Raw genomic sequence first — 23,223 nt, forward strand, 5'->3', positions numbered from 1 at the left:
TATTAGATATACAATAAGATTATTTCTGGCTCTTTGAAAAGTTTCCATTTTGTTTAACAATGATTTACAATTTTGTTTTCTATTTTTTTTTCATTACAAAGATGAATACTCAAAAAAGGTATTCTAATTGATTTACTTAGTAAAAGACTACAGCGAAAAAAAAGAGATAATTTGATTACAATTGATTGATTTGAAAAAAAAATTATCTGCAATATCAACTGCAGCACTATTCCATTTAACTGTGTTGAAAATTATTTGTGTGATAGTGGAGATTATTTAAATTTATTTTTATAATTGAAGATAATAAGTAAATGTAATTAAATAAACTTTATGAAAATGAGTACATAAATAAATGTGATTAAATAGTAAAAGTAATTAATTGTATGGTTATGAAAAAATATAGTTGGTGTAGATTTTTTACAGAACTATTCCAAGTGTGCATGGGCACACCAAGTGTGTGTGTTTCTGTAACGTAGTCAAAAAATAAAAACAGTAGTAAAAATGACACTCCACTTGTGCAGTTCTAGTGTAAACTGGAAATTGTAATTATTTTACTTTTTTACAGTTAAATTAAGTTCTTTGGAAAGTATATTGAACTTGCATATTATTGCTTATTACTGGATTGCTAGTGTTGCTTTATCTATCGGCCCTGGTGATATAAGTGCAGAAAATGGGAATGAAATGTTTTTTGTCTGTTGGGTTGTTGTCCTTGGTGAGTTTTTTCTTTACATTTGTGCTATTTAAGGCAAATTTTCATTGATTTTTTTTTACTTTATAAAATATCATAATGTAAGATATTGTTAATTTTATCAGAAAAGGCTAAATGTTGGCCCTAACTATGGTGTATTTATGTACAGTATATTCACATTACAGTTTCAGAACTTTTGAAAGTATATTTTTAATTGAATTTGATTTTGTATAAATTAAAATTTAATAGAAAGGTAAGAAATATCTATGACCAAAAATGCTAGTTTATAAGAAATCATGTAAAATCTCAGCATGTAGAAGCATGATTCACTGACAATATTTAACACAGTTATGTCACCTGAAGATAATGGAAAAAACAGTAAACCCATAAAAAAAATTTGGTCATTAATGTAGATTAATTATTTTACAATATCTTAATAGCATACATAAAGTAAACTAGAGAAAATAATAGCTCACAGATTTAACAAAATATCATGTACTGAATCCTTCAAAATGGAAAACAATCTATTGCACAGAAAACGCCATCACTAAATTCAAGATGGTAGGGCCACTTGAAAAAGTAAACTTTTTGTGAATTAGCTGTAAATATGTATATGGTAAAAGGAACTACCATACTTCAAGAGTTTCCTAACAGAGTGTCTAACCTGATATCAAGTTGGCAGAACTGCTTAAAATTACTGTAGCTAGTTTGTAGTTGAATACTACTTTTTGTAGGAGAATGACTGGTTTTAAATTAAAATAAATATTTGTTTTATTGATAAAATTTTTAGATTTTATAAAACTTATAGATTTCTAAATGTAAATTTTTAACAATTTACATTTATAAATGATTGTTATGTACATTTGAAAACCAAGAGATAAATCCCAAAACATTTAGTAGCTGTATTTCATTATTTTTATGATTTTCAGATATGCAAATCTTCAACCTTCATCACAAAAAGTATATTTTGAAATTTCTATTGACACTTTGTATGTTTAACAGTTTTATCATTCACATTTTTCTGTATAGGTTTCCTGTTTTATAATTATGTATTGGTCATTATTTCAAATGCTAAAGCAAGTATTGACTTAAATCTTACAATATATCAAGAAAGAATGCAAAGTCTTGTAGGATTTATGAGAAGTGAAGATGTTAGCCGTGATTTACAAAAGTAAGTTAAAAAAGTGATTCTTTTTAACAAAATAGGTGTAGCACTATCTTCATTGATAAAAAAACTGTATCATTTTCTATCAAATAAAATTTAATGTTTGTTATTGTATCTGTTTTTGAGGATGGCTATTCAGCACTTTGAACGAGTATGGCAAAGAACTAGAGGAGTTGCAATAAATTCATTTTTTACAAAATTTACTAATACGTTACGAGAAGATTGCCTTTTACAAATATATGAACAAACTTTTCAGCAAGTAATTTTAATTTTTTTAATCTGTTATTTTTTTTACTGCTTAACTTTATTCTTTTACTTTCTTCTTACCCAAAATTAATTTTAGTAATGTATTTTTGTTTAAATAAACCAAATGCACTTGAATAATTTGGCTTTCCAGTTTGTTTGTGATCTTAACTTATATTCAATTGTATTATTTCTTATACAGTGTATTCCTAATTAATAAAATATAAGTCTTGTTCAAAAAGTAAAAACACACACATAATTGAATGAGCTAAAGTCAGTTTATCCAATTACTAAAAATAAAAAAAAAATAAACAAAAAACGTTTTTAGTTATTGCATATAGAATAATTTTATAGAACATGTTGTCGTCTTTCCCTGTTTATTTGTTTGGTATCCAGTAAATATTAATTATATATCTTTTTCTTTTTTTTTTATTGATATTAATGTTTTGATATTTATTTATTATTTCCCTATCTTTGTAAATGTGTTATTTACCTCTTTCTCAATCAGATAGAGGAAGAATTCTTCCTCTTCATTAGAGGAAGAGTTTAAAATGTCAACTCTTCTACCATTACGCATCCTTATTAGAATTTAACCATTGAATTATACATTTTTTCTATGTAGATTTATTCCATTTTATAAAATCAACTAAATGGCCACTATGTTCAAATGGTTCGGGTCGGGAAATTGCCAAAAAATAATACTTTTCTTCAAATCCAAATGACTCAGTTGATTTTGGATTTGAGTCATCTGGATTTGAAGAAAAGTATTATGTTGTGACAATTTCCCGATTCAAACCATTTGAACATAGTGGTCATTTAATTGTTCCTAGGTGTCATACTGGTTCAGGAAAAGTTGAAGAGGTAGTTTCTAACTTGAAGAGCATAGTGAAGAAGTGCCTAATCCAGTTGAACTACATTAGAAGGGGGATGGATAAGTTTGATCTGTCTGAAAATGGAAATGGATCTTAAACTATCTAAAATAAGACATTTTCAATGTCTGCAGTATTTTTACATTTTATTTTCAGCTTTTGCAAATGTTGACTGGATCAGTCAAGGAGAATTAAGATATTTTGCATGAAATTCTTAATGAACAGCAGCAATATCTTATTATTTTTTACAAATATTGGTGACACGTACTCATTCTTGTTTTATTAACACCATTTTTCTTAAAAATATTAATTGAATAGTAATAAATCAGCTAAATTTTTCACCTTTTACAGAATTAAATCTGCACACAGGAGATTTAATTTAATTAAAAAAAAAAAAATTGTTCAATAAACTTACCTATTTTTCTAAACCTTGTTAAGCAAATATGTATTTTTTTCAGGTACTCTACTTTTTTATGCTATGCTATAGCCAAACTAATAGAATACCGGGTGATTCAAAAAGGACTTTACATGTTTAAAAAAATTTATTTAACTTACTGATTCGATTGATATCTTATTTCGTAGCAAAACACATCAAGTTTTGACTTGTATTGTTCATTAGTACCGAATTTGGCCACCAGTGCTGATACATTTTCTGGTGGTAATGTGTTCACTGAGTGTTTTAGTTTCACAATCTGCAGTCAGAAAATTCAGTTCAACATAATTTTTGTAGACAGTACAGTAGGGAGCCTCCTAGCAGGAATACAATTTACTATTGGTACCAATAGTTTTAGGACATGTTAAACATACAGAATCACCAGGATGCCCATGCATCTCTCAAGCTGCTATGGAACAACTCAGAGAAAGCTTTGCACACAGTCTGAACAAATTAACTCAACGTGTGTCATGGGAAATTGGCATTACACAAACAACTGTAGGCATGTATTTTAAAAATGTTTGTACTTGAAGGCAAACAAACTACCATGGTTCAACACATTACAGTTGACGATAAATTTGCTTGGCTGCAGTAGTGTGGAAATGATAGATGGAATTGCAGATGCACTTTTAGACAATGTAATTTTTAGAGATGAGTCAATGATTCACATAAGTGGCGAGGTGAACACACACAACTGCCGAATATGGGATAGCGAAAAACCTCATGAAACTTTGCAGCACTTGCATGATAGCCCAAAGATCAGTGTTTTTGTATCCTAAGCAGACAAAGATTGAAGCCTGTTCTTCCAGGAGGCAACCAACCGTAAATGGTATCATTTATCTGGACATGCTTTGAAATTCTGTAATTCCTCAGTTAGACGATGATGACCAAGATGAATGCCATTACTATCAGCAAGACACCTCACACCTTACTACCACCTAGAAGTCAGAGATTTTTTTGACACTTGATTCCCAGATCGGTGGATTGGTCATGAAGGTCCAATTGCATGGCCCCCTTGCTCCGCAGATTTGATCCCACTAGATTTTTTCTTGTGGGGTTTCATTAAAGGTCGGGTTTATTATCATCTTTGCCTGCTGATCTTGTTGAGCTAAGACTTCAAATTATCACTGCAGCTGTAAAAGTAATGCCCAACTTGCTGGCTACAGTCTGGAATGAAATCAACTTCAGGTGGGATGTATGTCACATTACAAATGGAAGCCATATCGAACCAAAGCGAATGTTAGGTGTCAGACTTGATGTGTTTTTCTATGAAATGAGACCCCAACAGAATCTGTAAGTTATCTCAATAAATTTTTGTATGCTTTTAAAGTTGAGAAGTCCTATTTAAATCACAGAATAGTTAGCACATAGCTTTTAAATCAGTTGGTCTTCAGTTTTGACTACAGACAAGGTTTGTTTGCTTATAATTTCATCCATTTCATACACTTTATTAAAATATTTGCATGACTATGTATGAGATTGTAATAATAAAAAAAATTTTACTGAATAATTAAAAATTTATTATTTATCATCATTACAACTCCAATTTGCCAAGTGTTTAGTAGCCTCTTTCATTTCATTCTGCCTAGGAAAATTTTATTTGTTTCTCTTTCAGGAAATGAGTTTGCCCTTAATTGAGATCATGGCTTATTTGGTCAATCCATCTCTACTTTGGTCTTTCTACAATTATTCAGCCATAATTGCGATCCTCTACTCCAACACATAAAACTTGGCTGAACCATCACAGTTTTGCTGTTACTGTCTTGCCAGACAGTGTTGTTGTCAATCAAACCTTTTGTCCTAACATCCTCATTTTTATGTTTCTGATGTCTTTTGAATTATTGTTTCTAGAAACTTCATTTCTGCTGATTGTAGTCAACTGAGGTCTCTTTTGTTTAATACACAGGTCTTCAGATTAGAATATTATTGGTAAAAAGTAGGGCTTGAACATTATCACTTTTGCTTTCCTTTGTATCCTTTCATTCCTTAATAGCATCCTAACTTGGTGAAAGAAATTAGAACATTTATTAACTCTGTTGATTACTTCATATTTGTCTAGGCCATCCTTTATTTACAACATTGCTTTTGAGGTAAGAAAACTGTTGTACTGTTTATAATTTTTTTTATATAATTTTATTTCAACTGGATCAGAGTATTTTTCCACAACCAATACCTCAGTTTTGGTTTTACTGATTTTTGGTCCAAATAATTTAAACTTTGTTCCAAAGATACAGTTTTTCTTGGACTTCTTCAACAGTGTGTCCCCATATAATAAAGTAATCTGTGAGTGCCAGAGCATTAAAAGGTTGTATAAAAAAAAGGTTTTATTTGTTCATTATTTCATCCATTATAATTATAAATAAGAGAAATTTTTCTGCTGCACTCCTCTCTTAATTTTGTACCTTGATGAGTAGCTGCTTCTGACGTGAACAGAACTTAACATTCATTGTATGTATCTGAATTTTCATGAGTAAGGTTTTAGGTACACTCTCCCTGGCCAGGCATTCCCATATTTTGTTCCTGGGTCAGCTGTCAAATGCTTTTTCAATGGCATTATGTATGCAAATATTATTATTGGTTTGCCTTTATCCTACTGCTTTTCTGTAACTCTCCTCAAAGTAAATATGGGGTCTGTTGTTGAATTGGCTCTAAATCCATATTGTTCTTTTAACTGACCCTCTATTACATTTTTTAATCTCTTCTCAGTAACCTTTTCTAAGCTTTTCAGCCCATGTCACAATAAAGTGTACCCCTATAAGTTTGACATTTCCATCAAAATCCTTTTTAAATGATTGCAGTATTATGATTGCTTTTTTCCAGTCTGCTGATACCTTTCCCTCTGTCCATGTTGTATTCTCACCATGTAACATTCTCATCAGCCACTGGTTCCCATAAATCCCCCTGCTGCTTTGATCATACCTATACTTAATTCATCCATTCCTGCTGATTTGTGATTTTTCGTTGTCTATATGGCTTTTTCTACTTCTGAGCAAGTTATTGGTGGTTTCTGTTTTAGAACCTCTTCCCAAGCAGTTACCTCTTGGGATATCATGTTTTGTTTCTTCTCCATCTAGAAATATGTTAAAGTAGTTCTTCATGATTTCTCTTATCTCTGTTTCATCCGTAATCAGTTTCCCTTTTTCAATCTCTATGGCTTGTCTCGTTCACTTTTCTACCATTTCTGATCACTCTAAAAAGTAATTTCTATTATAGTACTCAAGTTTTTCTGTAAAATCACTCCAACATCTATCGCTCTTTCAGCTACAATTCTTTTTACTTTATCTCTGTAAATTTATCTCTTATGTAGTGTCACTTCTTCATCCCTGCTGGTCATTTTTGCTTTTTCTTTATCCATTTCTTTTTTGCATGATTTCTTTCTTGTATAGCAATCTTAACCCTTAAATTCCATAACAATCTTCCTTTGTCACAAATTATTGAACTAGTCCTTCCACATATCTCCTTCAATTTACTGACTAAAAGTTAGTTTAAGTATGTTCCACTCCTCATCACCACTCATTGCACACTTTAGTAACTAGTTATTTGTTTTGGTATTCTTCCTCATTTACTTTAATTTCCACACTTTAATCTTGGGTATCTTATGGCTATCTTTCTTTTAACCCGTTTACAGCTGAAGTTGCAATAATGCAACGTAATTTGTTTTGCGCTATTATTACATGAAATAATATTTGTTTAAAATCAATATTTTAACAAAATATTTGTTAAAATCAATCTGTGTATGAGGTGTGGCCATTAAATAATGAGACTTATGCTGTAAAATATTTTATTTTAAATTTATACATATTTGGTTATCATCCCCTTCAAATTACACCCATTCTCTATCCCTACAACGCTCCATGTGAATTTTCCATTGTTCAACACATTGCTGGAAGTCTTCTTCTGTGAGCTCTTTCATGATGCGTGCTGCTTTTTCTTTCACAGCTTCAATGGTCTGAAATCTTGTTCCGTTTAATAAAAATTTGACCTTGGGAAAGTCACATGGTGCCAGGTTAGGCAAATGGTCTAACATTGGGATGTTATACTTTGCTAAAAACATCTCGACAGACAATGCAGTGTGAGCCGGTGCATTATCCTGATGAAGAACCCATAACTTCCACAATTTGGGTCATTTTTTACTTATTTTTTCATGGAGTTGAGCAAGGACTTCAAGGTAGTAAAGTTGATTAACAGTTTGACCTTCAGAAACCCAGTGAAGGTACACAATCCCATGCATAATGAAAAAACAATCATCATCGCTTTGAATTTTGATCATCTTCAACTCGGCCATCTTGGATATGCTTAAATCACTCAAAAACCCGTGCATGTGAGATAAACATTCATTGCCATACAGTTTTTTTAATAAAAGATAAGTTTTAGTAGCGGTTTTTCCAAGTTTCATTTGAAATTTCACAAGAATTCTTTACTCTAATAAAATATTTATTTTTTCAGAAAAAAAAACAAAAAAAACAGATGTTATCCAAATGAAGGCCATGGGCAGACTTATATGTCTACAGAAACTGGAGTGGCAATAATCAAAAGAGAAGGCTTCACACTACACAGCTGTTGGTCGTATGAATTTTGTGCATGCGCAGTTCTTCTGTAGCAGCATTAGTCTCTTTATTTAATAGCCACATCTTGTGTTATTAGATAATAGAAAAAGCCTTTTTGTTGGTAACAAGTATTTTATGTTACTGGTTCACTAAATTTAAATCATGTTTTGTTTCATCTGATATGTACAATATTACTTTAACAGATTATTATGAACTCAAAAATAGTGATCGTTTTTCTATTTAATTTTATGTTATCAATTATTTATTATGCTACATCTAGACAGAAAAAAATGAATGTTATGTTTTTGCAACTTCAGCAGCAATGAATGTTCAGAATGACTCTTGTTATTAATATGCTTTTTTATTACATACACACAGTGCAGCTTTACATTGATATTCTGAATAAAAACTTTGGCAAATATAGAGTTTTAGTTCACCACCTTTCACTAGATGAATAGATAATACTGGTAGATTTTAGAGCGAGGTTGGACTGTATTTTCATAGGTGATGAATGGAGAGAGCGCCTTGTTGCTTGTTGAATAATGGTTTAATGAATTGTTGTTTTGACAGTTAATGAAATGAATTGTAGCAAATGTATAACTTGACATGTAAAAATAAAAAAATATAAAATTAAATAAAACATTAAAACTAATGTTTAGAAAATTTATTTCTAGTAAATATTAATGGTAATTTATATGTAATTATAATGTAAATTTAATTTATAGAGTAGTATTCATATGCATAGTGTTGTTAGCTAGTGCTAAAGAAGATAATGTTTAAGTTCTGTAATAACAAACAACAAAAAATTTGCAGAAGTATTCTGCCATCAAAAAATAACCAACTTGTGCCCTCATAAATTTAATCTGCATTCTTAGTATTAGTTATGGTTATGTTTTTTTATGTAATAATTTTGTTTCAAAATTTATGCTATAAGGAAAAGGTATGATTCTTGTTTTGTAGTTTAATTTATAATTTTATGATTAGGTACCGGTATTTGAAGGAGTTAGAAGTGCTTTTTTCCGTGAGTTGGCTACCTTGGTTAGTGAATTATATTTCATTAAAGAAGAAGCGGTTGTTCGACAAAATGATGTTATTTCTTCTGTTTTGATTGTTCATCAGGGGCTAGTTGATGTTATTGATTGTGTTGGATCAAAACTTAAAGAACTTGGTCCAGGAAGGTATTATAGTGTTTTATGTATTAGTTTCATCTTTTTTTTTTTTTTAATGAAACTTAAGTTCTATTAAATAAAATGTATAATATCACTAAATTCTTAAAAACAAAACTATTTAATAATTATTACTGAGACAAAAAACCACCTTATGAAATAAAAAGAAAAACTAATAAGTAAGTTGGTTTGAGAAAATACAGGTTTTTGTAGATTAATAAGTTATTATAAAGTTATTATAAGTTATTTTACAGTCGCTTTCTAAACAGAAATTTTTGCTGAAGATCTTTTCAGAACTATATCCCACTTTCTTCTAAAGTGATATACAGTGGAATTATAGTTCTGATAGCCTGAAATTATGTTTTCACCTATTTAAAAAGTTAGTTACAAATAGTTTATTTTATGAAAGTATAAATCTCATTTCATTACACTAATCTATGAAGAATATTGATTTTAAAAAAATTCTTTATTTTGTTATAGTTTGAGTTTGAAAAAGTAAAAACTAACTCAGCCTGTGAGAATTCAATTCAGGGGGGACAAGCTTTATAGAATAATACCTAAGCAAGTCTCCTTTTAGAAAGATCATCTTCTTTCAGAAGGTCATCCATCTTTCACCGTTTTTACATACAACAATTCTATTATTTTGCTAAAGGGAGACCTGAAATAGCTAAAAAATGAAAATATATTAAATATATATACTCATACATTAAATGAAGGTTATATTAGAATCTTGTTTTCCCATCACTTGTTTTATCATAAGTCTGTTAATTGTTGAGTCTAAGGAAATAAACGTTCCATTTAGACAATGAACAATTATCTGTCCTTCATAATATAGTAAAAGTTTGAAGATATTTTATTTCACTCTTTAATCAGTTAAAGACAAGATAACTGTGTTTAGATAACTAATGATAAACTTTTGATAAATTTAGATAACTAATGAGTTAGATAATTCATTAAAGACATGCAAAAAAAGGTGAAAAATAGGACCCCTTAACTCCCTAATTATTTGATGCTCTCTTTGAGTTGGGTTGTTTTGAAACTTTTTTAAAAAGTAAATGGTATAACAACATTATATTATATACTTGCTACTAGCTTATTTATTCTAAATGTACTCTTGTGCTGATTACAATTTTTTATAAAATTATAATTACAAGAATTTAAAGAAAAATGGATGCTTTTCTTAGATTGTATGACCATGATCAAAGAAGAAATCTAGTAAATCTCATGCTCACTTATTCTAAAAAATAAAAATGTGAGCATGTACAGCAAAACAAAATTTAAAATTAGCAATCCTCTTAAATTTATATTTGTAGTTTTTGAGTAATCAATGTCAGAGGCAACTGATGAAAATGTTAATAAAAAGTCTATTTAATTATATACTCTTTTCTAAAGCTTGTTTTATCATATCAGTAAGTTTAAACAGAGTAAATCTTAATATTCGTTAAATAAATTTTTTAATGTTGTGCTGCTCTTGTTGAAGTTTTAAAAATGTTTGATAACAAAAGAAAATTTCAAGTCAAATTCTGGTTACATTATCAATTGACCAACTTCAGTAATGGACTTTTTCAATGCTGTAAGAAAAATTCACAAATCAGTGCATTTTTGAACTACTACCAAACAATAATTTTACCTGTAATTTATTAAAATTATACAACCCTATAATTATATTCCTATCAGTGATAGGAGTGGTCTGTATAACTATTAGTTTGGAAAGCTGTCTGTTAAAATCTGATGAAACACTATGTAACATGATTACACAACATGGCATCATTTTTCTTCATACATTTTAGTGCAACCATATAGCGTTCCACTACATTACAGATTATGAATACTTTTTGTACATAACTCACTAGATGTCATTTGTATTCTGGGGAATGTAAAAATCTTTATTCATTATTTGTTTATATACATGTAGAAGGCTGATACTGAAGGCCTATTACAGATGTGATTGTTGATAAAATAATCATAGTTTTATTGCTCATATAAAATTTATGCATTACTGATTTTATTTTTGTTTATCAAAAATTAATTTATCAAAATTATTATCAAAACTGATGAATTGTTTTTATTTCCTTAATACAGTATATTTGGTGTTCTCATGAATAACTGCCCTGCAGTTCGATGCAATGTTTCATTTATAGCAAACAAAAATGCTGATATTCTTATAATTCCTGTAACACAGTTTTTTAAGGTAGCTTCTAAACAAGCAAAAATTGTTACAAAACTGCAGAATAGTATATATGATGGAGTAGTAAGTCTTGAATTAATCATTTGTTTCCAATATATTATTAGAGTAGAGTAATAGTAAGATAATAAAAATTGTAATGCTTACTGCTTTGAATATTGTTTGTTTTTGAATAAACAATATTTTTGTTATTGTTCTGCTTTGAATACTGCTTTTGTTAGTGATCATTACTTCAGATATTTCAAATAAAATAAAATTTTTAATATTAATATTAATTTGTTACATTACTGCTATGATGGCTCAATTGTAAATTCATAAATGTTTCCTACATGTTTTTATTATTCTTGCAAGTAGCTATTACATTTTTTTTTGTTTTTGATTTATTTATCTTTTGTTAGGAAATTATTTGTTATTATTTTTAAGTTTTAGGGGCATTGACTACTGTGGACAATAATTACTTTCCATATCAAAAAAAAAGAAAACATTTTTTTCCCTTCCAGATAAACCACTAAACTACATAGTCTAAAGACTAGTCTTGTCATAACAGATCATCCAGAAATAGGCTTGTTGAAAGATATTAAAACCCCAAATAAACACAAGATGACAAGGGTGTAAAGAGCTCTTGCCACTTAAAAACACTTAACACTTAAAAAAAGTTCTTAAATTTTATGGCTAGGCTTACTCTTAGACCATCCTTTCTTCTTTCTTTTTTCCATCTTCCTGAAGGCCTCATATCAAACTCCTAGTTATCTGAGGCCTTCGAGATCTCCTGCAGCCAGCATCAGATAACACCAGCTCTGATAATGCGATCAGCAGCGCATCAGAATCAAGACACTTTGCACTCCCAACTAGAGCATGTAGGGCGACAGAGGTTCCTTTCATTTAAAGGCCTCTGTGCTTTGGGAGGCTCCATTGATGGACTTTTGAAATATTTTTCTTCTTTTTTACTTCCAGCTTCTGAGATCTCTGAATGAGGATTTTCTCAATATGAACTTTGATTTGCCTAGTATTTGATTATGTAACTCTGTAGTCTTTGTTATAGATTCTTAAAGTATTTTTTCTGAGCTTTTGCTTCATTTGGCTTACTAGTAGAACTGGTCTAAAGCCCAATTCTTTAAGGAGAAGTTTTTGTATTAGTAATATTTGCTACCTTCTGTAAAGATTTATTACTTGTTTCTTTAACTGGTCTAATTTCAGTTTCTCATTAATTACACATTCAATCATTTTTTCTAATGCTGGTGCCATTTCAAATATCAGATCTCCTGGTTTAAATTGGGCTGCAGCAACCTGAGCATAGAATGCAGTCTTCAGCGATCTACTAGTCTCAATTTTCTTCATATCGTAGCAGCTTTATCTTTATCTGAAATTGTAGTACTTAAAACCAGCTTTTATCTTCTCTGAACACTGGGATCAGCAGAGCATCAGGATGTGCAACATGGAAGGTACAGCTTCTCCATTGTGTCAATTGTTCAATCTTTGACAAGCAACAACTCCTTGTGGATGAAGATCTTCAGAGATTTATTTTTCTGTGCAGTTTAGCAGATCCTTGCATACAAAACCACCCTTGGAAGTATTTAAAGTGGGGCAACTTCAATGTTGATGAGTCCCATCTTCTTTTTGCTTTGAGTAGTCATGGTGACTGTAGGTCATTGACGGTCTCAAAAAATAATCCCGTCGCAGTCTTTCTTGTTTACTTAACAGGCCTTCCAGCTGTTTCCATGATGCCTCGAGCTATCACAAAAGGGATAATCTTTGAAAAATCGCCGTCCTTTCTCTTGATTACAAGATATTCAGGAACCGGCCTGCCATTTTTGATGTAGGATGTAGGGGATAGACCAAGATGAAATGACTGGCACCAGATAGGAATCTTTAAGAGCTCCATCAAACCAGTGAAATGACTGAAGAGAAAACAAAAAGATATGAGAGAACTAGGTGTATGAATATGGTTTCTTACATATAAAAGATGACTAATGTTGTTAGTCTGAGGCGTTGAAGCCACTGAATTTTCATTTATGTTTTAGCAACTTTTCCCTTCCTGAAAATATATATGACAGTGAAAATGTTTGGGTGATTAAGACCATCTTTGCAATCCTTTTTGACAATTTTCATTATCTGTATAATTAGCCCTAAAACCTTTCTATTGTGTAGGTATTTATAAAATATAATTATAATATTAGTAATATTAATGCAAACGTTTTTTAGACTTTTATTGCTTCTTCTACTGGAAGACACAAACAATCAAGACATGGATCTTTTAATGAAGAAATGACGACATTAGACACTATGATGTTGGAACAGAGAGATAGTGAAAGAGATGAAGATGAGGAATCACTTTTAGAGGATGAAAGAGAGAAGAAAACATTTAAATACTGGTATGTGAGATTTGTCTATTGATTGTAATAAGACAATCATTAATTATAATCGATCAAGTTATCTCCTAAAACCTTTGATAGACTTGAAATTTTACAATACAGATATTCTATTAAACGCTATTTCTGAATAAGGATTTTATATAATATGAACATTTTTTTTGTACTATTATCCTGATTGTGTACTACTTTCCTGAGTTTACTACTCAGGAAACTCAAGAAAATATCCACCAAAAGACTGTGGATATTAGTGTTTTTTGGTGGTTGGGTTTCAACTAACCACATGTTTCAGGAGTAGTCGTCCTGAGGTTTGCTACGTTAGGCCTGTGGCAGCCAGTAGCTGTAAATGGATTTGTCTATACACACACACCCAGACTTAAGCAGTAGCTGGAAAGCTGGTTGGAGAAATATATATATATGCAGCTAGGCCGTCAAGTGGGTTGCCCTGGCAGGTGGCACACAGTGTGCAGTTTTACAAATCTATGAGAAAAATCCATTTTTTTTACCATGCTGGAAGCGTAGAACTTTTTTACATTTCAAAAGTAGACTATCTGTGACATATAAAACGTGGTTGTTTTTCTGTATAATTGTAAGTGTTGATACTGAATGATCTTGAACATGTTGGAACATATGCTGGATATTTATGTCTTAATTGTTTTTGTCACAATAGTTTTGCTTTAACTGTGTCCATAACAGTCTTCTTTAGCAGTTTATCTGGTTTTTAATTTATCATTATTATAGTGTAGTAATATTCAGTGATTACTTTCTTTTATGTTGTGAAATTTAGTTTACAACAGTCTTATAAAATGTGAGCTAAGGTAATTAATTATTGAAAAATGATTTTTTAAAAGTTCTGTTAGATGTTTAATGCATTATATCACATTATACAACATGGTATTTATACACATTTTAAAGCTAAAACTGACTTTTTAACAAATAACAAACATTTTATGCAAAGTTGCGCATTCAGTTTTTACAATCATTTACATGCAATGACTTTCACAATTTCTAAAAAAGACTCTGTTTGATGTATGGGTTAAAAACTCGAAATGTTCAAAATTTGAAGCAACGTATACTTTTGTTTTGGAAGAAATGGGGAACGAGACGTTTCCTGAACCAGCTCTAAACAATATTAAAGCTACAATTAGAAGCTTTCCTCAAAAAATTTGAAACAAAATGGGAGAAAGTGGCAAGACATCAAAGTAGATTCTTGAAAGATTACTCATCCTAGCTTGAGGGGAATATTTCATTTTCTGAAGATTTAGATCAAATTGGAAGCATGTCTAGTACTTTTAATAGATGGGGTAGGCCTGTAAAAGAGTTTAGTGCCTGTGGTTATAAGGCTAAACAGCGAAAAATAAAGAACCTCATTCTCAAAAGAAAGGTAGCAATGGCAACACAAATTGAAACTTCGGAAAGAAGGTAAAGACTCTACAGCTATTGTTAAGAGCTCTGTCTGCTTCTCCAACAAGAGGTACTAAAATTAAGAAGGCTCGTATATCCCAGTTCAAAAATTCACCCAAAAATTCAAACAATTATGTTAATCTATGGGAATTATAATATTAGAAAATGTGTTATCTGAAATAACATTCCAATCCCAGATTGACCATACAGTGACACGGTTGTGTCAATCTGAAAACGTCATTGAAATTTTTAGCATTGTGAAATTAGTTCCACGAAAATAATCATAAAATGGGGTTACGATGGGGCAGAACAAAATCGACATAAGCAGAAGTTTTCTGAGGAACATTTTACAGAACAGAGCTTATTTAGCTTTACCATGGTACCTATACAAATGTACTACAGCATAGATACAGGTAAAACCGTAAATTAGTAAAACCCTGCACCTTAAACTGAAAAACTTTTTACATGAAAAGCTTTTAAAAATTCTTATTTTTATTATTACACTAGAATTTACTAATGCACACTGGTTACATTATTTTTAAATATTGATAAGATATTTAAATAAATATCTATATTTAGATATTTTATCTAAATAAAAGTTATAGTATAAAAAACAGAAAGATGCTATAGAGTTACATTAAACATTATACATAGTAACTGATAAAACACAAAAAACTATGTTGCTTTTAATATCATTAAAAACAAAGTTACAATGAGGAAAACCTAGATTCTATTAACAATCTAACTACTGTAAATTGCAATACTTGCAACGAGAATTTTTTGGACTTAATAATAAATTAAAAAAAAAAAAATGAATTGTAATTGTTTTTGTAATTAATTACAATTACAATTAATTTACAATTTTTGTAATTAAACATTTAATAACTCATTTCAGATTGTTTTCTTTTTCATTAAGTAACCATAATTAGTGTATGTATCCAGTGTGGTAAAAAAAATTTTAATTTTTTTTGATCATGTGCAATTAAGTTATGGTTCTTTTTTATGTATCTGTAAAATATAAATGAATAATTAATTTCCTAAATTACATCCTAGCAGCAGAATTTTAACTATAACATCACCAGCATAGAAAATGATTCAAAATATTAGAAATTTATATTAATATCAATAAATTAGAACACCTAAAAAATTATACATACACAAGTTTAAAAATAAGTTTTATGAACCCCCATGATAAGTTTGATTGGTATATTGTAAACTTTATATTTATGTAATTAATCTCTTTACTTTGAAAAACAAGTTTTTTTAAAATTTTTTAATAATAATAATAATTTTTATAATTTTAAATTTTAATGTGATCATTTCAATAATTAGTGGTCGGAATAATGATTACAATGAAAAAAATTCTAAACAAGAAAATGTGTGGGAAGTAAACCACCCAACTTTCTGTTTTAGTGGTTGATTATTTTTAATATTTCAAATTAGGATAGATAATTATCATAATTTATGTTTATTTAATTAATGTTTAGTATTTATATTTTGTTTCTTTTTACTACTTTCTTTCAGGATGTTAAAAAGTTCTACGATTGCACATGGACCATTTTTAACTGTTATTGAGATGATTCTTAATTTGTTATCTGTTGTTTTGTGCTCATATGATCTTGCATTTCAAAGTGAAAAACTTTTTGTTCCAATTTATGTTCTTGAAGTGTTGTTTATTGTAACGGTAATTGCTTTTTAATATTATTTTTTTAATTCTTTAATAGAAAACTAAATTCTCTAGTAATTTATACTAAGTCAGTTATTTCAAAATAATAAACCCTGGTTGTATATTCTTCTTATGTGCTTATTTAACTTGCTCTATGCACTGTGTCATATGGTGGGATGGTGAGAATTATTTTAGCACTATTTTAACCTACTTCCAGATGAGATAAAGACAAACGTTTACACACATGCTTGTTGATGATGCATTTGTGATAACAAAAAATCTGTCTCCATAGAAAATTTGATGTTTGCAAATAACGAAAATTCAAACAACCGTACATGCATATGACATAGTGCCAGTCAGCAGTGCTTTCTGCTATGCAAGAAAATGAATAGCCTATAATGTGGAGATGGGTTATATATAGACAGCTATCAACTAGTGTTAGTGAATCACTGTTCATGGATTTGTACAAATGTGTTTGCATCAATTATTCAGTTTGCTATATTATATTTCATAATAAATCCATCTAAGGTTGTATACAATTATGTAGTTGCGTAATAATAAAAACGTATTTAATTTTTTTTTACTTTTTATGCAAGATTCTCCTTCTGTGAATCATGAGACCTTGCCAATGGTGAGGAGGCTTGAATACTTAGTGATACAGAGTAGCTGAGCCAAAGGTGCAACTATAACGGAGAGATATCTGTTGAGAGCCAGCCTAAGGTATGATTCCTGAAAGAGAGCAGCAGCTTTTGTTAAGGGTGTAGGTTGGGAGAACTTAAACAGCCATATCAACATTACACAGTCTTTTGAGTACTGTGCAGCTGAAAGTAATGGAAAACTATAGCTGTTTTTTTCCCAAGAAAATGTAGCTCTGCGTTTTTATGTAACATTGGAGGTGCCTTCCTTGAGAAATGTTCTGAAGGTAAACTAGTCCCCCATTCGAATCTCCAGTTGGAAACTACTAAGGAAGGGTTCACCAAAAAATAAAAAAATAACATTCTACAAGTCAGAGCATGGAATGTTAGAAGTATAAAAAAGGTTAGTAGATTAGAAAATTTAAAGAGGGAAATGGATAGGTTAAATGTAGATGTAATAGGAATTAGCGAGGTTCAGTGGGAAGAGGAAAACGACTTTTGGTCAGGTGATTTTAAAATAACTCAGCATCAAATAAAGGGCAGGCAGGAGTCGGTTTTGTAGTGAACAAGAAGATAGGTAAGAGAGTAGAATATTTCAAAAAGCTATAGAATAAGCCTTAGAATCATTGTAATAAGGATAAAATCAAAACTTATCACTAAGCTTTTTAAAAACATTTAACCTATCCATTTTCCTCTTAAGTCTTTAAGGCAACAACGATTGTTAATGTCTGTATGCCTACAAGTGCTCATGATAACGATGAGGAAGTGTGTATATGAAGAAATTGACATAAGAATTAAACACATAAGAGGGGATGAAAATTTATTAATAGTTTGAGATTGGAATGCAAGCATTGGAAAAGACAAGAAGGAAATATTGTGGGGAATATGGGCTGAGCAAAAGGAATGAAAGAAGGGGCCGACTTATTGAATTTTGCACGAAGTATAATTTAGTAATTACCAACACCTAGTTTAAAAATCATAATTGAAGAATGTATACATTGAAAAATCCTGGTGATACTGCAAGGTATCAGAGAGATTACAAATATCGCATGGTTAAACAAAAATTTAGAAATCAACTTATCGATTGCAAAGCATATTCTGGAGCAGACATTGATAGCAACCATAATTTAGTAATAATGAAATGTAGATTGGGGTTTAAAAACTTGAAGAAAAGGTGTCAGATGAATGTGTGGAATTTAAAAAGGCTTAAGAAAGAGTAGATAAAGAAGGATTTTGTGGAGGACATTGTAAGAGGTCTGAGTAAAAACAATAAGGTAGAAAATAGAAGAATGGGAGAATATTAAAAAGAAAATTATTAAATCAGCAGATGCAAACTTAGGTGGAACAAAAAGTACTGGCAGAAAATCTTTGATATCAGAGGGTATATTGCTAGAGGGCATCATCTCCAGATGATTGATGAATATAGAAAGTATAAGAATGCTAGTGATGAAGAAAGTATAAGGAACTATCAGTAGTTAGGAAATACTATAAATAGGAAGTGCAAATTAGCGAAAGAAGAGTGGATTAAATAGAAGTGTTCAGAAGTGGAAATAGAAACGATCATTGGTAAAATAGACTGAGCATACAGGAAGGTTAAAGAGAATTTTGTGGTTATATGGAGCAGATGGTCATACATAGTTATACAGAAGAAGGTGTTACAGGAAGAAGAGGAAGTCGAAGAGGATGAAAAGCGAGATACAATACTGAGATCTGAATTTAATAGAGCATTAAAAGATTTGAGTGGCAGAAAGGCTCCTGGGGTAAACGGGATACCTGCAGAATTACTGCGCAGTGCACGTGAGGAAGCGATAGATTATACAAACTGGTGTGTAATATTTACGAAAAAGGGGAATTCTGTCAGACTTCAGAAAGTGTGTTTTTGTAATGATACCAAAGAAAGCAGGAGCAAATAAATGTGAAGAATACATTAGAATTAGCTTAACTATTCATGCATCAAAAATCTTAACTAGAATTCTGAACAGAAGATTGAGAGGAGAATGGAAGAGTGTTAGGAAATGACCAGTTTGGTTTCAGGAAAGATATAGGATCAAGGGAAGCAATTTTAGTGCTCTGATTTAACAGTAGAAGGAATATTAAAGAAAATCAAATTAACATACATGGCTTTGTAGACATTACAGGCATTTAGGGATTTATAGACTTAGAAAAGCCATTTGACAATGTAGACTGATATAAAATGTTTAGCCTTTAAAAATTTAGGGCAAAAGTATAGAGATAGAAAACAACTGCTAACATTTACAAGAACCAAACTGCAACAGTTTGAAGAAAAGAAAGAAGCCATAATAAAAAAGAGAGTCTGACAAGGATGTTCCCTATACCTGTTACTTTTTAATCTTTATATAGAACTAGCAGTTAATGATATTAAAGAATAATTCAGATCCAGAGTATCAGTGCAAGGTGAAAAGTTAAAGATAATACAATTTGCTGATGATATTGTAATTCTAGCCAAGAGGGAAAAAGATTTAGAAGAAACAATGATTGGCATGGATGAAGTAGTACGCAAGAACTACCACATTAAAATAAACAAGAACAAAATGAAAGTAATGAAATGTAGTAGAAATAATGTAAATGGACTACTGAATATAAAAATAGGAAGGGAAAAGATTACAGAGGTAGAAGAATTTTATTATTTGGGAAGTAGAATTACTGCAGATGGGTGTAACAGGATCGATATAAAATACTGAATAGCACAGGTGAAACAAGCTTCATTGTCAGAAATATATTTGCTTACATCAAAAATTAATTTAAATGTCAGGGAAACATTTTTGAAAGTATATGTTTGGAGCGTAGCTTTACATGGAAGTTTCACTAGGAAGTGAAACTATCTGATTGCTTATGTTTACAAAAGTAACAAAATGTTAAATAATTGTTAATTATCGTATTTATTGATATGTTATTCAACTACTTACAATTCTATGCTGATTTTGAAATAAAAAACCTAAAAATTACTATTTTTTTATTATTTAAAGTTGCATATTTTGACACTTCATGAATATTTTAAGCATTTTTCATGTGTATTTGCATGTATATTTGAAGCTTTTTTTTATCTTGTATATAATCCAGGCTCTAAATATGAACATTAATATTCTATTTTTTCTGTAATTTTGTATATTGTGGTGTTTTGACCACAGTTTCTTTGATCCATGTCAGCTGTTACACGTTACTGATGTCCATTTTACTGTTTAATCATATTTTGAAGCTAAAACTGAAATGAAAATGAGTGAATTGAATATTTACATAATGCCAAATCAGAGCAAGGAACAATTCTGATGATATTACACTGAATTGGCATTTATGTTAGACAGACTTAATGATAAATTTCCTGTATGTTCACGATCTCTGTTAAAAAAGGTGTTTACAATATCAAGAGAGCTGTTCATGAGTGGCTTTATAGTCTGGCAGCAGACTTCTTTGATGACTGCATACAAAAACTAGTGCCACAATTTGACATACTGGTTTTTTATAATAAATGTTATTTTGTATTGTAGTTTGGTTCTTTTTTCAGCTGAGAACTCCTGCTTAATCATTATTATTTATGCAAAGTATATTTTTAAACCTTTTTTATTAGTTATATTAAAATTATTAATTATGGATCTATATTATCCTAATTTTCAAGAGACAGTTGATCTGTATCTAAATGAAAATAAGTGAATTGAAATTTACATGATGCCAATCAGAACAAAGAAGAATTCTGCTATAAATAGTGCTAATGATATTTTACATTGAATGTAAATGATAATTTTTATTTCAGAAGAAATCAGTTAAAATGGTCAAAGTCTGAACCACAAACAAATTTGAGAATAGCTGTTCATAATGTATTATGTATTAGTGCTCCTAACACTAGTGAAGTAGATATTTAGAATAAACGGTTTCCTGAAGATATTTTGAAAACAGACAAGTTTGAAACAATCATCAATTAATATAACCTACAAAAGTAAAAACAGACTAAAACTAAATTACTTGAATTTGACTAAACTAGGCTCTAATAGGGTTTTACTTCGTACAGCAACTTTTTAAAAGTACCAAAGGTTTGCTTCTATTTTTGCCACAAATGGGAGTGGGAGAGAATATTTATATCTATTACGGTGTAAATTTTTTTGGCCTTACTTTTAGTTCTATGTTAATAGTCAGAAACTATAGATGTAAAAAAAAGTAATCCTGCAGCATTCGCTGAATTATTTGAAATTTCTATTAATAACAAAGCATTTATTCAGTTTTCTGAAGTGCATATATTGATAAAATGTTGGTAAATTTTGAGGTGCTTCTAAGAGATTTTTTGCCCAACAAACCAGATAAATACATTTTGAAATCAATGTGTGTCACAGATTCATTTACCAATTACTTAAACAACAACTATTTACAATGGAAATTATGTTCGATTTAATGGAACATATTTATCAGAAGATGAAAAACTATTTTCAAAACCACTTCAAACTACAATATGCTTACCACAGTTACAAATAACTAACAGGAGAGAGTTAGTTTTTCTTAATGGATGTAATAAAAAATAAAAAAAACTAACTAATGTCAGAAAATTGAATAAATAAAAAATTTCAACATAACTGAAAGAGTTCGCGATGAAAATGGTTTTATACGATATATGTATGTCGTTAAGAAAGTAAAAACCGTTTACATATCGCATGCGCGCAGTTTCACTCACAACAATGGTCAAGGCCAGCTTGGTCAGTTGTTCTGCTAACGCCCTACAAATTTTGTAAAAAGAGTGATTTTATGCGTGTTTAAAATGAATACGTTTTCTGTCGCAAACACTACCTGTCTCGAAATCGGTTTGCTAGCATAGAAATTGACATTTTTTTCTGGCGGAGGAACACCAACAAATTTAATTTGAAATGATTCTTTTACACTCGCATACGATTTCTTAGCAAAATATTGTTCAAGAATGAAAACTCGTTGTTCTATGGTAAAAGACATTTTGTTCGTAACACAACCGGAAATGGCACAAAAGTTTACACAGCACAAAAGAAGAATCAACTCACACTGCCGTATCTATACCGGTTGAGTAGCGCTACCAACTTCGTGTCACAAAACAAAATTTCCCTTTCTTAGAAAAAAATTGCCAGACATTAACAATTGGGTAACAGGACTAAAAAATCACTCTGTAGAATCGTTAAATGCTTCCTTGGGCTGGCAAACTGCCATAGCCTCTTCCCTATCGAAGTCGTTTACTACACCTTTTATGACCTCGAAATATTCATTGTAAAACAGTACAGCTTCAATCCATGTTTCCCATCGAATAACCACTGGTTCAGGAGGTAAAGGCACATTTGGCAGTTTTTCTTTATATGCCTTATTGCGAGCAGGTGTCTTAAGTTGTTTATGAAATCAGTTTATTTACATTCCCAAACGTGGATCGTAATTTTTCAGCGAGTCGATGTACTCCGTGAGCAAAGCACGTCACATGAATCAAATTGGGATAAAATACTTGGAGGGCTTTGGCTGCCTTCATCCTAGGAAGCAGCAACTGAGAAAAATTTAAACACTTTCATCTGCAGAAGATTCAGGAAATAATTTTTTAATACCTTAATTCGCAAATCTGACGATCGTAGAATGATTTGTCTTTTCAAAGTCTTTGCAGGCCACCAAATAGGAAGAAGGAGGCTCTAGTTTTAACGCACCGACAATTAAATTGGCAATGTAACGGCCACAACTGTTAATAGTTTCGTCAGTTGAAATCCAAATAATGATATCCTTGACTTCATTGCGTATTTCTTTCAGAACATGTTTGTAAATTGTTGGTATGTAATTTTTACGCAATGTTGATAAATCTGGTATATTTTGATTCAAAATATTTCGCAAAAAATCTTTAAAGGTAGG

General features: G+C 30.4%; 1 protein-coding gene across 1 annotated transcript in view; it reads left to right on the top strand.

Moving 5' to 3' along the window:
• Nucleotides 1–23,223, top strand: part of LOC142326950 (uncharacterized) — a 127,752-nt gene that overhangs the window by 83,429 nt on the left and 21,100 nt on the right. The window contains exons 25-31 of the mRNA XM_075369681.1: nucleotides 566–712; nucleotides 1,718–1,859; nucleotides 1,980–2,112; nucleotides 8,930–9,123; nucleotides 11,194–11,362; nucleotides 13,499–13,668; nucleotides 16,594–16,753. Coding sequence (XP_075225796.1) covers nucleotides 566–712; nucleotides 1,718–1,859; nucleotides 1,980–2,112; nucleotides 8,930–9,123; nucleotides 11,194–11,362; nucleotides 13,499–13,668; nucleotides 16,594–16,753 — 1,115 coding nt within the window. The remainder of the gene's footprint in view (nucleotides 1–565; nucleotides 713–1,717; nucleotides 1,860–1,979; nucleotides 2,113–8,929; nucleotides 9,124–11,193; nucleotides 11,363–13,498; nucleotides 13,669–16,593; nucleotides 16,754–23,223) is intronic.

Source organism: Lycorma delicatula, chromosome 6, assembly GCF_047948215.1.
Source record: "Lycorma delicatula isolate Av1 chromosome 6, ASM4794821v1, whole genome shotgun sequence".
NCBI classification, from domain to species: Eukaryota; Metazoa; Arthropoda; class Insecta; order Hemiptera; family Fulgoridae; genus Lycorma; species Lycorma delicatula.